The 18,548-nt window shown below is 42.1% G+C and overlaps 1 protein-coding gene across 1 annotated transcript in view; it reads left to right on the plus strand.

The window, feature by feature from the left end:
- The window catches only part of ENPEP (glutamyl aminopeptidase), a 128,347-nt gene that overhangs the window by 92,943 nt on the left and 16,856 nt on the right, over positions 1-18,548 (plus strand). Inside the window, exons 11-14 of the mRNA XM_077278968.1 lie at positions 2,557-2,636; positions 11,254-11,396; positions 11,956-12,011; positions 14,821-14,971. Coding sequence (XP_077135083.1) covers positions 2,557-2,636; positions 11,254-11,396; positions 11,956-12,011; positions 14,821-14,971 — 430 coding nt within the window. The remainder of the gene's footprint in view (positions 1-2,556; positions 2,637-11,253; positions 11,397-11,955; positions 12,012-14,820; positions 14,972-18,548) is intronic.

Below are 18,548 nucleotides of genomic sequence, written 5' to 3' on the forward strand. Positions count from 1 at the left end.
GGATGAATGGGTATGAGGTTATTGTTGTTGCGAAGACGTGTAGAGGATCGTGGCAGGGGATTAGAAATGAGTGTGGGGATGTGATGAGGAGGGCCAGGATTTGGGGATATGTCACCAGCAATGAGGAGCAGCAGACAGAGCGTTAGAAGGTGTGAGCTGGATAGGTCATGATGTGGCCGTGTGTGCCTGGAGAGAAAGGATTGTATGTGGAGGAACAGTTCTGTGGAGGAGGTGAGGTGGCTGGGGAGGATGGAGGAAGAAATGACTAGTTCCTTACTGGGTGGAGGGATTACAGGAGATATGAAGAAAGAGAGTAGTATGTGGGTGAATGTTAAAAGAAACTGGAACATTATAGTAGTTTTCTATTCCTTAACCTTCCAGTCAATTCCAGTCCAATTCTAGTCTAATTCATAGCAATTAAAAATCTGCAATTTAAAAGATGCAATTTCTAAGATGGTCAGACATGTCTGGTCACACTCATGGCTTTGAATTTATGTGCACCTAAGGGCTCACAGCTGAGAGAGGATGTGGGCGTGTGTGTCCAGAGCACATGTTCACAGTTAAGCCAGGTCATAAAGAGGGGGTGGGGTAGATTGGCCACTCAGGTATGCAAGGAAGACGCAAGAGGAGTGAAGTACATATGGATAGAAAAAATGGGTAAGCAAAGCATACCAGGTGGGAATTATATGCACTTCATATGGAAAGACATCGCAGGGAAAGCTGAGCAGAATAGCAGCATACCTGTGGGTAGACAAAACAACTCGATTAGATGATACAGGTGGTGATGAGGATGATGAAAGTACAGCAGAGATGAATGGGTAAATGCTTCATGGAATTCTAGTCTAATTCATAGCAATTAAAAATCTGCAATTTAAAAGATGCAATTTCTAAGATGGTCAGACACGTCTGGTCAGACTCATGGCTTTGAATTTGCATCAGTTACTGCATCAATGTGGCGTGGCATGGAGGTGATCAGCCTGTGGCACTGTGTAGATGTTGTGGACATTCAGGTTGCTTTGATAGCAGCCTTCCGCTCATCTGCATTGTTGGGTCTGATGTCACTCATCTTCCTCTTGACAATATCCCATAGATTCTCTATGGGGTTTAGGTCAGGCAAGTTTGCTGGCCAATTAAGCACAGTGGTTCTGTTGTTTTTAAACCAGGTATTTGTACTTTTGCCAGTGTGAACAGGCACCAAGTCCTTCTGGAGAATGAAATTTCCATCTCCCAAAAACTTGTCGGCAGAGGGAAGCAGGACGAAGGCACAGCTGTATGACCTCGGGTTAATGAAGCTGCACACACACCAGGGATTACAGGTGCCACTTCCAAAGAAAAAGAATCTGTGTTTCTATTACAAAAAGAAAGCGGATAGGCACATACCGTCCCGTGCAACAAAATCCTTTAGTGTGGCATCATCATACCAACAGCAGGCAGATAAAACGATGGAGCAAATACAGACGACGATCGTTTCGCGCTTACATTGGTCATGACCTGTTGAAGCACAATGTAAGCGCAAAATGATCATCTCCTGTATTTGCTCCATCGTTTTATCTGCCTGCTGTTGGTTTGATGATGCCACAATAAAGCATTTTGTTGCACGGGACGATATGTGCCTATCCGCTTTCTTTTCAATGGAAAAGAAGACTGAAGCATGAAGTGGTCTAAAATTTCCTGGTAGATGGCTGTGCTGACTTAGGCTGACAGTGCACCTACTCCAGCAGATGACATGACATCACTCTAGACCTCAAGCAGTTGGATTGTGTGCCTCTCCACTCTTCCTCCAGACTCTGGGACCTTGACTTCCAAATGAAATGCAGAATTTACTTTCATTTGAAAACAACACCTTGGACCACTGAACAACAGTCCAGTTCTTTTTCTCCTTGCCCCAGGTAAGATGCTTCTGGCGTTGTCTAGAGGTCATGAGTGGCTTCATACAAGGAATGCGACACTTGTAGCCCATGTGCTGGATAGGTCTGGTTGTGGTGACTCTTGAAGCAATGACTCCAGCAGCAGTCCACTCCTTGTGAATGTCCTCCAAATTTTTGAATAGCCTTTTCTGAACAATCCTTTCAAGACTGCGGTTATCCGGTTGCATATGCACCTTTTTCTACCACACTTTTTCCTTCCACACAACTTTCCATTAATATGCTTGGATACAGCACTCTGTGAACAGCCAGCTTCTTTAGCAATGACCTTTTGTGGCTTACCCACCTTGTGGATTGTGTCAATGACTGCCTTTTGGATTTCTGTTCAGTCAGCAGTCTTCCCCATGATTATGGAGCCTACTGAAACAGACTAAGGGACCTTTTTAAATGCTTAGATAGCCTTTGCAGGTGTTTTTTGTTAAATATTCTAATTTACTGAGATAATGACTTTTGGGTTTTCATTGTCTGTAAGCCATAATCATCAATGAGTTTTACCTTTTGTACTGAAGAACCGAAATAAATTAACTTTTTGATGATATTCCAATTTAGTGAGAAGCACTTGTATGTAATGGCCATGGTCATGTGGTAACTCACACAAAGAAGATGACACGTGATGTTTCTATCGTTTCAGCTACCTATGGAATATCCCAGTGACGTATTATGCTACTGACAACTCAACAGTCAAACACATCAGTATTTACAACAAATCAGGTAAAATAGAAAGCGGAGCATTATCCTTAGCAGCAAAATTAGTTCTTTATGCATGGGCACAATGGCAACTAGAATGCAAAAAAATGTTCAAATTGGGTCAAATGTATCAGACTTGAGGCTCCCGTACACATTAAATGCCTGCTGTCTGCCGCCGATTTCAGAGGGAAAGGCTAACTATCTAATGTGTATGGGGTCTTCCTAACTCTCCCTCGACAGATGATGATGGGGAAGAGAAGAATCAAACAATTTTGATTCCAAAGCCACATACATTTGTTGTCCCAATACACGGTGTGCACAGTTATTAGGCAATTTGTGTTTTTGATGAATAATATTATTTTTGAACAACTATAGCATTGTCTGTCAATTCAAAAGGTTAATAAACCTGAAACTTGAATATTTAAGAAAGTAAAAATGAGAATATCTAAACGAAAAATAGACATTTTCCCATCTCAATTGTTTATTTTCATCTGTAAAAGTGAGAATAATAACCAAACAGTTTAAAATCTACAAAAATGCATTTCTGACATAAAAAAAAATCGACCAACATCGCCCCCACTTTTTTCAATTCTAGTCATAAGCCTTTCATTTATGGAGTCTGTTTGTTTCTTAAGCTCTTAAACCCTTAACGATCACCGATACGCCTTTTATGTATGACAGTTAAGGGTACTTAAACCACAGCTCTGCTTTTTAACGGCTCTGAGGAATAAGTCGGAATTTCTCCACTGTTGCCATCATCATTATTAATGGTATAACAGCGACCGCAAAAAAAGTCTGATTTTCCATTCAAATTCTCTCTCCTCTGATGTTATCGCAAATCAGAGGAGAGAGAAATAGGGTTCCCTGATTCCCCCCGGTACCTCTGTTGTCCCTACAACCCCTCATGAAGTCCCTTGGGCCGCTGGCATTTTCTTTCAGAAGAAAAAGGCGAGCGCATGCGCAGTGCACTCACCGAGATCTGCCGGCCGGCACCCGGCAAAAATAGGAAATTTTTCCTATTGGTTCATTTTTGTTATAGACCCTATCACAGTGATAAAAAAAAGTAAATCAAACCCCCCTTTATCACTCCGTTAGTTAGCTAAACAATAATAAAATAAAAAATGTTTTTTTTTCCATTTTTCCATTATGGTTAGAGTTGGGCAAAAGTGAGTTGGGCTAATGTTAGGGTTAGGGTTGGGATAAAGTGAGTTGGGCTAAAGATAGGGTTAGGGTTATGGTTGGGATTACAGTTAGGGTTGGGATTAGGGTTAGGGGTGTGTTAGGGTTAGTTTTGTGGTTAGGGTTATGGTTAGGGTTGGGATTAGGGTTAGGAGTGTGTTGGGGTTAGGTTTGTGGTTAGGGTTATGGTTAGGGTTGGGATTAGGGTTAGGGGTGTGTTGGGGTTAGGTTTGTGGTTAGGGTTATGGTTAGGGTTGGGATTAGGGTTAGGGGTGTGTTGGGTTAGGGTTGGAGTTAAAATTGGGGTCTCCAAACGTGACATGGCGCCACCATTGATTCCAACAAATTTTGAATTCAAAAAGTCAAACGGTGCTCCTCCCTTCTGAACCCTTCTCTGCACCCAAACAGTGGCTTTTCCCCACATATGGGGTATCAGCATACTCAGGAGAAATTGCCCAACAAATTTTGTGGTCCATTTTCTCCTGATACCCTTGTGAAAATAAAAAAAAATTGGTTCCAACGTAAATTTTTGTGAAAAATAGTAAAATGTTCATTTTTTCCTTCCACATTGCTTTAGTTCTCATGAAGCACCTGAAGGGTTAATAAACATCTTGAATGTGGTTTTGCACACCTTGAGGGGTGCAGTTTTTAGAATGGTGTTACGTTTGTTTTTTTTATGTTATATTGACCCCCTAAACTCACTTCAAATGTGAGGTGGTCCGTAAAAGAATGGTTTTGTAAATTTTGTTGGAAAACTGAGAAATCGTTGGTCAATTTAAACCCTTATAACTTTCTAACAAAAAAAAAAAGTTTCCAAAATTGTGCTGATGTAAAGTAGACATGTGGAAAATGTTATGTATTAAGTATTTTTTGTGACATATCTCTCTGATTTAAGGGCATAAAAATTGCAAAATGTTAAAAGTTTTCACCATATTTCCACTTTTTTCATAAATAAAAGCAAGTCATATTGAAGAAATTTTACCACTAACATGAAGTACAATATGTCACAAAAAACATTCTCAGAATCAGGGGGATCTGTTAAAGCTTTCTAGAGTTATAACCGCATAAATTGACAGTGATCAGAATTGTAAAAATTAGCTCTTAGCTTGGTCATTAAGTACCAAATTGGCTCTATCACTAAGGGGTTAAGGACCAGGGGTATTACCATTTTCGCTTCTCCGCATTTTGCTCTCCTTCTTCCCAGAACCATAACTTTTTTATTTTTCTGCCAATATGGCCATATGAGGGCTTCTTTTTTGTGGGATGAGTTGTACTTGTACTGGCGGTGACATTGCAAAAAAATTCTACAATTGTTTTTTGTTTGTTTTTTTATGATGTTCACTAAATGCTAAAACTGTCCTGCAATTATGATTCTGCAGATCATTACGAGTTTGTAGATTCCAAACATGTATAGTTTTTTTCTATTTAAAGGGAACCTGTCAGCAAGATTGTGCAAAGTAACCTACACATAGTGTCAGGTCAGCGCTGTTATACTGAATAAAATGATGCCTTGGTTGTTTCTTAATCTTTGTTTTCAGTTTTGCGTTAACGAGATTCTCGTGCCCTAAGGTGGGGTTGGTGCATGTGGTGCTCTGATTAGGTATTCATAATGCAGACTCCTGACAGGTCACTGATCCCTCTCGGAAATCGCCGATAGCTGCTATTGCACCAGTGTGGACAGCGCCATCTTGGAGGAGGAAATCTTTTTTATCTTCTCCAGCAAGATGGCTACTCTGGCACCAGCGCAATAGCAGTTATCGGATATCTATACACACCGATAGCTGCTGCTGCACAGGCGTGAAGAGCGCCATTTTCATATTGACTTTTTTTTCTCACTCAAATAAGCAAAAGGCATCATTTTATTCAGTATAACGGCACTGATCTGACACTATGAGTAGGTTACTATGCACGATTCCGATGACAGGTTACCTTTAAGTGGTAAAAAAAAATCAAAATATTGTAAAAAAAAAAGCAAAGTTACCATTTTCCGAGACCCGCTGCGTCTCCGTTTTTGTGATCTGAGGCTGGGTGAGGGCTTATTTTTTACATGCCGAGCTGATGTTTTTAATGACACCATTTGTGGTTAGATATCATATTTTGATCACCCGTTATTGCATTTTATTGCGATGTTGCGGCAACAAAAAAACATATTTGTGGCATTTTTTTTTTTTGTGTTATGCGGTTTACCAATCGGATTAATTCTTTTTATGTACTGATAGATCGGGCGTTTCTGAATGCGGTGATAGTAAATATGCGCATTTTTTTTAAATTGTTTTATTTTGAATGGGGTGAACGGGAGGATGATTTAAACTTCTAAGTGTTTTAATTTTTTTATATTTTTAAAACAGCTTTTTTTGTATTTTACTTGCCTCAATTGTCTCCAGATTTGAAGCTGCGATCATCCAATCGCCTGTGCTGCAGCCCTGCTGTGTGTAGACGAAATACTCACTTGCTAGGAGTGCTGACCAAAGAGTGGCGATCATAGCTATCTGGTATTGACAACCACAGTGATCTCCTGCAGAACCCAGATTGCTATGCCAACCTGCAGTCATGTGACACGGGCGCCAATGGGCGTGGTCTGCGACTCGCATCCAGCATAGTAATGCTAAATGCCGCTGTCAGAGCTTGACAGTGGCATTTAACATGTTAACAGCAGTCGGTGGATTACAATTCCACCCGCGGCTGTTAGGGGCCCATAAAAGCTGATCAGATCACATGTCATGTGCCGGAAAACAGGGGGAGGCCCCCTCTAACAGACACTACACATCATTGTGTGTTAAAGGGTTAATCTGTTGACGATCAACTTTTTAGGCAGCACCAACCACAGCCTTCCAGATACTGTTCAGTGAGGGAGTACTTTTTTGTAAATCTTCTTTTTAAGAAGGGCCTACACATTTTCAATATTGTTTAGGTCAGGTGAGGAAGAAGCCATGCCATCATTATTTTATCTTTAAAGCTTTTTTTGTGTAGCCAAGCAATGAAGCACTTTAATTCATGTGTTGGAGCATTGTCCTACATAAAAACTATGGTTTTCTTGAAAGATGCAGACGTTTTCCAGTACCACTGCTGGAAGAAAGTGTCTTCTAAAACTGGCAGTAGGTCTGGGAATTGATTTTGAGTCCATCTTCAACCTGAAATGGGAGAGATGGCTGTCGATCGTTTGAAACATCATTGGCCAACAGCCATCTAATGTGCATGGGGGCCATAATATATCGCTGCTTGCAATCAGATCTATAATCATTATGGCACTAAAATTGCTGTTATGTGATGAATGACTGGGAACAGTCCCATAGTAAACTATCGTATCAATATTGTTATCAGTTTTCACCTGATGTTTCTGTACTAAAAGGACAGCAAATTGTAATTGAGTCGGTATGAAAAAGGAAGTTGAGTCTGGACTGCTTGCATACATAAAAATGACTCTTCAGCATTATTAAAAAAAAAAGGAAAAAATAAAATCCGGGACAGACCAGAACAAGGAATTGTAACTCATTTTGAACACAGAGTGTTCTTAGTCATACTAAATCATGAATTATAAAATTATACAACAATATTTCATATAAAATAGTCAAGAACAAGTGAAAAGACAATCTCATGATTTGTTAGGCAAAAAAAGGAGAATGTCAAACAGGTGAATACGTAACCATTTCATGACCATTCTTAACATTATATAAGAAACTAGTTGGCCCATGCAAAATTTTCGCACATTGGTTGTCGGGGGCGCAGGCAATTTCAGGAAAATCAAGCTGGTCAAATATAAATGTATTTAATGAGATGATGAACACAGAGAGGTATGTGTCTTACTGATATATATCATTTAATAATAATAATTTTATTTATATGGCGCCAACATATTCCGCAGCGCTTTACATTTATAGAGGGGATTTGTACAGACAATAGACATTACAGCATAACAAAAATCACAGTTCAAAACAAATACCAAGAGGAGTGAGGGCCCTGCTTGCAAGCTTAGAAACTATGAGGAAAAAGGGAAACACGAGAGGTGGATGGTAACAATTGCTTTCATTGTTCGGACCAGCCATAATGTAAGGATTGGGTGTTCATGTAAAGCTGCATGAACCAGTTAACTGCCTAAGTATGTAACAGTACAGACACAGAGGGCTATTAACTGTATAAAGTGTATGAGAACATGATGTGAGGAACCTGATTATGGTTTAAGTTTTTTGAATAGGCCACACAGGGATAGTTAGACTACTGCATTGAGGCGGTAGGCCAGTCTGAACAAATGCGTGTTTAGGGAACGCTTAAAACTGTGGGGATTGGGGATTAATCGTATTAACCTGGGTAGTGCATTCCAAAAAATTTGTGCAGCACGTGAAAAGTCTTGGAGATGGGAGTGGGAGGTTCTGACTATTGAGGATGTTAACCTCAGGTCATTAGCAGAAAGGAGAGCACGGGTAGGGTGGTAGACTGAGACCAGGGAGGAGATGTAGGGAGGTGCTGAGCCATGGAGTGCTTTGTGGATGAGGGTAATAGTTTTGTGAGGAATATGATCCTGGCAGCAGCATTTAGGACAGATAGGAGAGGGGAGAGTTTGGTAAGAGGGAGACCGATTAGTAGAGAGTTACATTAGTCCAGACGAAAATGAATAAGTGAAACAGTAAGACTTTTTGCAGAGTCGAAAGTAAGGAAAGGGCGAATTCTAGAAATGTTTTTGAGATGCATATATGTTTTCACGAATATTTGAGCCCATGGATCCATTATATGTCCATTTTGCAAACCGGCGAGAAAATCTTGCCATACAGATGTCATAAGGATGCTTACATGCGAAAAAATCGCATCCTCGCACTGCACATGGATGACATACGGATCTCTGTTCAGGCAACATTTCTGCGATTCTCATCAGTGTAAAACAGACCAATTTTTTTTATATTGTGTGTGACTCCAGCCTAAAGGAGATCCCCCAACATTAAACATAATGGTATTTTACTTACTGATCAGAAGGGGTCTGATTGTCAGGACCTTGCAAAAGAAAAGGGGCAGCATTTTTTCCCCTCCACAGCAGCACTGCCATCTATCTGCAGTGTAGGGAAGTGCAACACAGCCCTATGAATGTGAACGGAGCAGCTCCCTGTACAGCAGTGCCACTTTGACAGTAAAAATTATGATGGAGAATTGACCCTATAACTGAGCGTATTTACACCTTTGTATAATAATTGGGAATATCCCTTTAAAAAAAAGTAATATCTGCAGATTATTTTACCTTTTTTTTCCCTACGGTTGGATTTTTTTTTTCAATTTTTGCAAGGTTGTGGAGCAGCCCCCCAAACGCAGGGCAGCGAGGTACTCGGTACCAAGTCTCTCGGTTCTGGGGATGTCACGGGGGCCTGACCCGGTCCGTGGCCCTGCTAAGGGTGCACCCAATTAACGATGTAGGTGACGGTGTAGGTCGCAGTAAATAACGAGGACACAGGGTTGCAGTCTCTTTACCTTTTTACTGAAGGCTTCGGCATCCACAATCCAGAGCACTGCTAACAGGGCTGGCTGAGACCGGACGGTCCAAAGGCACATCCATAGTTCCCTTTGCAGGTGGAAATCAGTGGCCTTCCTACCAGTGCCTGTGTGTTGTAGTACCTCCCTGCTGAGCACCACGGGATAGTCCTCACAACTGTCGTGTATGTTTCTGTTCTCTCTCTCTCTCCGTCCCCCAGATGACATGGATAGGACACACCCGAATGACGGGGTAAGCCTGGAGTTATTTTATAGGGACCCTAGAGACGCCCCTCTCCCACAATTGCTTCCGTTGTCTTCATTAGGTGAAAAGGTGAGACAGCCAACCTAGAGTTAACTGCCCTGCCGTAGTTCAAAGTAATGCGTAGAGCCTATTACTTCCTCGGCGTTCCGGCCACCGGCTACGCGCCTCAGAAGGATATTGCCGATCTTGGGGCACGACTCCTTCTGGTTCTATTGCCTTTGTGCTGTGATCTCGTTTCTCACTTCTCCACAATATACTTCACTTCGTGTCCTTTCTTAAGATGCCGCCGCAATGAGGTGCAGGCACAGCTCTGTAACGATCTGTCCTGTGCTAGGCCACTGTCAGGATCCCACCCCTGACAGGACCTCTCCCGAACTCTCCCAGACTGCTTTCTCCCTAATTTCCTATCCAACCCCCAGTTTTACCCATGTGTGAGGAGTGGCCTAGTAGATAGGACCTTTGGCTCCCCCTGGTGGCCGGAGTGTGAAGTGTAATGTGTGACTGTGATACCTGGTCAGGTGAACTCTTTTAGTGCCATCAGACGTACCATCACTCCCCTTAGCGGCAGAGCGACGTTACTGCAACGACCAGGACTCTGGGGCGCTGCACTTGTTTCTACCAATCTCTCCCATCGGGAAACAATGTACAGTCTGAGTTATGTAAACGCTGCAGTTTTTTACTTGGAATCAGAGGTGAAACTAGGTCACCAAAAAGCCGCAACCTTAGAAGGAAGATAGACTTTCAATGACTGTCCAATATTAGGGAAAATCTGATGGTTCAGATTCTGTCTGGTACCTTTTAGGCTGCATTCATTTATATCTTCAGTATTAAAGCTGAAGTCTTAAACAGGTAAAGTTTTACTTTTATTCTACTTCCACATATGTAGCAAATATTTTATATGTACCTGCCTGAAATCGGCTCGGCAAGCTGGAAAGCCCCCAAGGCAAATGTTAGGATTTGTTTCAGCTTTGTGGTATTGTGCTTTGGGGTAGTGTGGTGCCACATGCAGGTCACATTTCCTTACTTCAGTTTTATGAAAATTATTGTTTAAAATGTATTTTATGATCATATCGTGGATGTGTGGTTTGTTTAGCTATTTTCTTGCTGAAGGGGGCAAGTTTGCCTTTCAAATGGTATATCATTTGTGTGTGTGGGTGCAGTATGAACGGAGATACAAAGGAATCACCGAAAAAGAGTGTATTGAAATAATACTGTATAGAAGGATAGATACAACATATGACAATACATGGGACAGAAACACTTAGAACTCCAATGGAAATTGTGCAGCTTCAAGATAGGAAATCCAGTTGTCAGAGATACCTGGACACCCCCCCATAGACAAGTTAGAAAAGGTTCATCACCATCCCTGTCTTCTTGATCTTTGAGTACATGGCGCTCAATAAGCAGCACAGGCCATGGCTATGCTACTTACTGATGCAGTCGCCAATGTTTTCATTTTTACAGGACTGATGTAATGGCTCTCTCTGTTCATCTGAAGTAAAGAGAGCTATGTTTATATGTGTACTACGTCTTCCTTAACATTTTTTGGACCCATGATTTGAGAATTGGATCCTGCCTATTGGGACACCCTAGCAATTATACTTTTATCACTTATGCTTTTGGATAAGTTATAAATAATGTTAATGGAACAACTTATTTTAAGAATCCAATTTTATATTAATGTATTTATAGCTTTTATAAAAATAATACAATCCTAGTAATCCAATGTATATTTTTATACTTTAGCATCTTCCATAACCTTGGAACCTTATGATAATACCACTGTGGAGTTCTTAAAAATTAATGACGTGCACATTGGATTTTTCCGGGTAAATTATGAAATTCCAGTATGGAATAATCTAGCAACTTTGTTGGAGCAAAAACATGAGGTATGTACAATGATAAAAAATAGAAACATTGGAGGCAATTCATTTATATTTTTACTTTAGAATTCTGGTTTAAAACACCTTAACTACTCATAACATTTTTATGCAAGGCTGGAGTTGCGTAAAAAGAATATTGCTATATTTGGCATTTACACGACAGTCCCAGCCAACTACATGGCCGTATTATTTGCAGGACATGGGTCAGGATGGGGCGTGTCTATACCTGCCCCTCAAATTTATGAAAAGCTACATTACACTAGTGGTGTGTCTTACTGGAGAAATCTATTCCATTCCCTCACTGGAGTGCATTTCTGGCAGTTGCGCACACCGGTTAACAGATGTGCTCCTCTGCTCTCCAGTGCATCCCTTCATCAAGACTGATGTGCACAACACCAGTATTAATTGGCCTAATTTTCTTTTCATATAATAATCAATGCCCATTGGCAATAAAATATTAAGCACTTGAATGTGCAGCCTCCACTCCACTGCAGTAACTGTTTCTACGGTCATGTATAATTATATTTGTGCTGTTAATATTTTCACAATTTGACTGATGTTTTAGGTTTTTACGCCTGGAGACAGAGCTGGATTGATTGATGATGTTTTTGCCTTAGCAAGGTGAGCAAGGTGCTCTACATTCTCCATTTAATGCATGTTCACATATAGCTCTCAGGTGCAAATTTGAAAGCTTACAGCTGTAGGGGTGCTGTTTTATGTATTTATAAATTCACATAAGTTACATCCAGAGAGAGTAATGGTTGTATCACAACCATAGCGCCTCTTCATCTACAAGAACAGTAAAATCTATCTCAGATATGGGTATGATGCGTTATTAACATTCACTGAGAAATCTCAGGCAACAATATAGTTGGAACAGGTCTCAGAAAACAGGCAAAAGTTATACAATGCCAAAGACCAATATTTGGATAAGGGCCCTAGGGAATCAGAAAGACTCATTACACCCACAATGGCATGTCTGTAGTTAGAAAGCGCAGCGTACGTCCTGGCATTTTTGTCGTCACTTCTGATATATAAATATGAAAACAGGCTGAATTGTCACATTTTAAATTCAGAAATTGTTTGTACGCCTTCCTTATTCAGATCACTAAAGCAGCCCTTCCGTCAGGCATGACTTAACAAAAAATAAGTCTTTATGCAAACATCTAAATGACTAATAATCCATTTGCTTCCAAGGTCTGCTACTCAAATGGCCGATTGAATCTCGATTACTGCTTTTGGACCTCTTAAATTGGCCGTATGTAAGGCGGCCAGGGTGGTAGTCGTTCATGTGCACATTACGCAGCAACACATTCACAGTTATTGTCATGTCAGCTCCGCATTCATGAGCTCTGCAAATCACTTCAGAGACGGGATCTTTTTCCAACAGTTGAACTTTACTAAACAACATCATATTCATCTCACAGGCAGCATAGTTCAAACACAGAGACATCTTCTTATCTTTCCCTGACGTCCGGGCAGCTCCTATCCTCTCCATCCTCTCCCTTTTCCTGGCAATCCCTGCCGTATCTCTAGACAGTTCATGTCCCATCAGTACCTTCAGCGTCACCAGCTCCCTGTCAGCCTCTCATCCAGTTCCATTAGGGAAAGGAGCGGGGAACACAATCTCAGCTGCTCCCGCCCCAGTCTTAGACCCCCAATCCTTCTTGGGGATGGTCCTCTTGAGCTGGTGCCCGACTGCATTGTTCTCCGCCTGGGGGCCACTTACTGCCATTGCAGCTTTATCCCCCATGGCTGTCTATTGGCTGTGTCACTATTCAGCACATCTCACCCTGGGCAAGACTGCCCGGGCTTCTGCCACTAATCAGGAAGTGCATGTCCTATACCTCCCTGCTCTGTGCTGCTCTTCTCTGTAACTCCTCCCATCTGCTTAACCCCCCCCTAGCTATTCTATGCTATCCTGTCTCTATGATGCCTCCCTCTATTCTAATCCCCCTACAGTCCTATACTGTCCCTAAACTTACACAACACATACCAAGTGCATCAAATTACAGTATAATAACCTTAGTAAACCACACATTACATTAGTAAAACAACAGGATGCTTCATGTGACACATGTGAACAGAGTCCAGGAGAGAGAAGTCACGTGATGCTTAGGCTGAAGGTTTGGCCAACAGCCATGTCAGTCGACTTTCACATGCACAGAAGCGCTCATTTGTCCAATCACTTCTGTGTTTTCTACGAGATAGCTGTTGACTGACATGTCAGAAGGCAGCATATCTCTGGGAAAACAATGCGATCACAGCCTGAAATCAGACATGCATCTTTCCTGACCATCAGTTGGCCGGAGCTCACATACACATTAGACCTTTGGCTGAACCCGTCAATATCACTGGGTTTGGACGACATTAGCCCAATGTGTATGGAGGCTATGTCATATGTACAATTAAAGTGCACCCTGCAGTACATATTTGAAAAATGTGTAGCATAAGAACGTACACTATATATTACTATGTATTACAGGAGGATTCCATGGATTGGGTTATATTATGTAATGTATGAATGCCATGCTTTCTGCAAGAAGTTATGATTATAGAATGCATTTTTATCACTCCTAAGTGAATTGTTAAAAAGCTAGCTATGATAAGGATAGTATCTCATAATCATCATGTAAGAAAAGTTTGCAAGTACATGGTAGATTGGTGGTCATACCAAAGTATTCTATAATCTGTGCACAGCTTTATATGATAGGTGTAAGGAGGTGGACGTACTGCCCCGTTCCCCCTTGATGACCTCAGTTCTGTGTATAATGTGATGTGTAATCTGAATAATGTCCTACTTCTTGTGTACGTATTGTGTGAAGTAAAAAGTGTAAGAGGTTTGCCTATGTATATGTACAGTATAGGATGTGATTATAGTATAGGATAAGCATTATAAGTGTAATAGGCTTAGTTTATAGAGATGTTTGACATTAATAACCCTAGAATACCCGGTAGCCTTACTTTTTTGCTATTTTCTGCAAAATTACTTTAGTGCATTTTTCATATCTTACTTTGCAATTCTGAAATAAACTTGTAAAATTTATTTATTTGAGTTTCTCCTTATGATTTGCACAAGGGCCTAATATGAAGTTGTAGTCTGCCCAGCGACAGGTAGCTGGCAGAGACAAGAAGAGTTATGATACCTTTAATGTTTGGGAATAGCCCACAGCGGGAAGGGATAGTGCCAGGGAAGGCAGATTACTGAATAGAGGGAGTGAGGAGTTGGAGAGGAACAACCGTGCAGTGCTTCTAAAGTGTGATCCACAGCTAGGAGACATGAACTGACAGAAAAGTACTGAGACTGTGGGACTAGTGAGGGTCCTGAGCGGTGGATACAGGGTGCCCATAGTGACAATCTGCAGCACTTTACATTATATTACACTGTGTCTACAACACATTATAATGTATTTTATTGTTTTTTTCCCAGTGCTGAAAAACTGGATTACAACATTTCTCTTGATTTAACAAAATATCTTGATAAAGAGACAGACTATCTTCCCTGGGTAAGAGTGAGCTCTGCAATCTCCTATTTAAAAGACATGTTGGAAGATGATGATACTATCTACCCACAGTTTCAGGTACCTTGATATACTTTATTGTGTGCAAGAAATAATCAGTCTTTGAATGTTATATAGTACTTATTGTACCATTTATTTGGACTGTTCCTCCATTTTAAAAGGAGACCTGGGACCATTGTTCTTGTCACTGGTTGTAAAAACCCCTAGAAATAAGTCACATATAACCTGACCCCTTTGGAGAAGATCACATGCCTGCTACTGGGACACTTAGGCCAGCGTCACAATAAACGTATGGAAAATAGGTCCGAGTCTCCCTGCTGAGAGTCGCACAAGTGTAATGCAAGTGTCAAGAGACTGTCATGCGAGTACAATCCGATTTTTTTACACCTAGCATCCGATTTATATCCGAATGCAGTGCGATTGCTATCTGATTGCAATGGGAATTTAACATGAGCTTTTACATACAGCATTTTTCTGTCATTTACACATTGTTTTCAACGGAAATATTCGTCAAAACACACATACTGTATATATACAGCTCTGGCAAAAATTAAGAGACCACTGTAAAATGTTCAGTTTGTCTGATTTTTCTCTTCATAGATATATTTTTGAGTAAAATGTAAATTGTTCATTTATTCTATAAACTTCTGACAACATGTCTCCGAATTTCCAAGCAATAAATTTTGTATTTTTTTCTGAAAAGGAGAAATGGTAAAAAAACAAACAAAAAAAAAACCCAGTGCTTTCAGGCATCAAATAATGCAAAGAAAACAAGTTCATAATAATTAATAAACAACTATACTAATATTTTAACTCAGGAAGAATCCAGAAATCAACATTTTGTGGAATAACCATGATTTTTAATCACAGCTGTCATGCGTCTTGGCATGCTTTCCACCAGTCTTCCACACTGCTTCTGGGGCAAAAATTTAAGCAGCTCTTCTTTGTTTGATGGCTTGTGAGTATCCATCATCCTCTTGATTACATTCCAGAGGTTTTCAATGGGGTTCAGGTCTGGAGATTGGGCTGCCCATGACAGGGTTTCGATGTGGTGGTCTCTTAATTTTTGCCAGAGCTGTATATATATATTAGATGGATGTGTAGCGCCCCCACTGCCGCAGGGCCGAGGGGTACCCGGTACCGGGCCTCTGAGTCTCTGCTCTGGGGTTGTCACGGTGGCTAGACCCGGTCCGTGACCCTGCTGAGGGGCGCACAATGATAGATGTAGATAGTGGTGGTGGTGCGGTGCAGTAAATAACGAGGACACCAGGTTGCAGTCTCTTTACCTCTTTACTGAAGGTCTCTGGGTCCTCAGTCCGGAATACGGTTCACCAGGCTGCGCAAGTCCGGCCGGTCCGATGGCACCTCCAGAGTTCTCCTTGCAGGTGGAAATCTGTGCCTTCCTGCTAGCGCTATGTGTTGTGGTCCTCCCCTGCTGTGCTTACGGGATAGTCCCCACAACTGTTGTGTCTGTTTCTCGTGTTCCCTCACAACAACTCGATTAGATGATGTTCTGCTAATCCTCCGTCCCTCCCGGTGTTATGGTTGGGACGCACCCGTATGATGGGTAGGCTCGGAGCTCTTCCGTGACCCTAGAGTCGCCCCTCTCCACAGGTTGCCCCCCAAGTCTGCATAGGTGATTTAGGTGAGACAGCCCGCCTGTGACTGACTGTCCTGCCATTGGTTTGAAGTATTGCTTGGAGCTAGATATATGAATACTTCCTCGGCGTTCCGACCGCCGGTTGTGCGCCTCAGTAGGATGTTGCCTCGGTCTTACAGCACGACTCCTACTGGTATTCTCCTTCTTGCTTTGATCTCGTTTCTCACTCAGCACAATATATCTCGCTTCTGATCCTTTCTTAGGGCACCGCCGCTATGCTGAGCAGGCACGGTCCCGTGACGTTCTTTCTTGTAGCCAGGCCTCTGTCAGGGTCCCAAACCTGACAGGGACCGTACCGAATCTTCCCCACAACACCCCCTGCCACAAGGTGTTGTCTGGTTCCAACCCAGTCAGCTTTCTGTCTAACTTCCTGCCTGACCCCCAGTTTACCCACACAGTGAGGAGTGGCCTAATAAATAGCACCCTTAGCTCCCCCTGGAGGCCCGACTGTGAAATGTATTGGTGTATGTGATACCTGGTCAGATGAACTCCTTCAGTGCCATCAGACGTACCATAGCCCCCCTTAGCGGTGGAGCCACAGTACTGCAACGACCAGGACTCTGGGGCGCTGCACTCCCCCCCGGTTAAATCCAGTACTCCGGGACTGGGAAGAAAACAACAATACATGTCAGCAAAAAGACATACAATTTTTGTGAGTGCAATAACAATAAGCATATTTAAACAGGGCTTCCCTTTATGGGAGGTGAGGACACTTGAACGTTACAAAACATGGTTAATTATTATAGCAACATGCTATAGATAACTTTCTTTTACCCAACCGGGTATTCTACTTAGTGCAAAATTGTTGAACAATAATTTAACATTGCCTTTAAGGATGTACACTCTAAATCCACTAAAGACCTTCTTATAACACATTATAAGGCTTAAGCAACTTTGCTACATTCTCCTACTTTATGTCTGCAGGACCGCCTGTCCTAACGGCTCCAGACCTACTGCCTCTCCTTTCTATTACAGGACCGCTCCTTTCAGCCCGAGCCTTCTGTCCTTCCACTACTATACACAGTATAGAACATAACATTTTTCTTTCAGTTTGAGATTACTGAGCCATCTCTATATGGCTCCTAAGAGGACTCACCACTAACCCCTACGGGTTTACTTCCTGTCCTCATCCTTCTATTAACAATATTGAACATTTCTTACAATTAACTAATTGGTTACATTTAACTTTCACATATCAATATTATTACTTCTTCCTTCAAAGCATCATCATTCCTTAAGTGCTATCGATGAACATCCCCTTTAAGAGGGGACCAAGTCTCTATGAGGTAGTGCAACTTTTCAAGCTGCAAGTCCGTATGCAGCAAGGACTCCAGTACAAGTTCCAATAACCGTATCTTCGCAAAGAGTCCGTCTTTTACATAAAACCAGTAGGGAGCACCTTTAAGAAGGTGCAAACTATATACAAGAAGTTTGTATCATGCACTGTTCATGATTCCAGCAGTTTCTTAGTAACGGAGCAAAAGGTAGAAAAACAAACAAAAGGCAATAGGGATCCCGGGTCAACAAAGGGATCCCTTTAAGAGTAACCCTAGACGGGTTTTAGCAAAATAGCAGAGAAACAGTTAACGATGTACATTCATTAAAACTCATTCACTACTCAGTTTCTGGCAGCCCCCACCGAGGCTTTACCTGGCAGGTGGCCCTCGGCGGCCCGGATAAGCTGGACTCCAAGTTTACTCCCGCGGCCAGGTGTACCCCGTGGGTCCGGGTCTTCTGCACGACCAGGTCATGCGCTGCGATGAGGGTCTGCATGGGCCGATGGATGATGCTGGCGGCGGCGGCAGCGGCAGCAGCGGCTTCAGCGGCAAGCTCCTCCCCCTCGGTTCGGGATACCACCAGAACGGCGGTGCAGCGCTGCATATCCCGGGCCCACCAGCTGCTCCCCTTTAGGTGCCGGCGATATGTGACCACATTCCCTGGCTTCAGGAAGGACTTGGCGCCGTCTCCGCACAGGCA

This window comes from Ranitomeya variabilis, chromosome 1 (assembly GCF_051348905.1).
Source record: "Ranitomeya variabilis isolate aRanVar5 chromosome 1, aRanVar5.hap1, whole genome shotgun sequence".
Lineage (NCBI taxonomy): Eukaryota > Metazoa > Chordata > Amphibia > Anura > Dendrobatidae > Ranitomeya > Ranitomeya variabilis.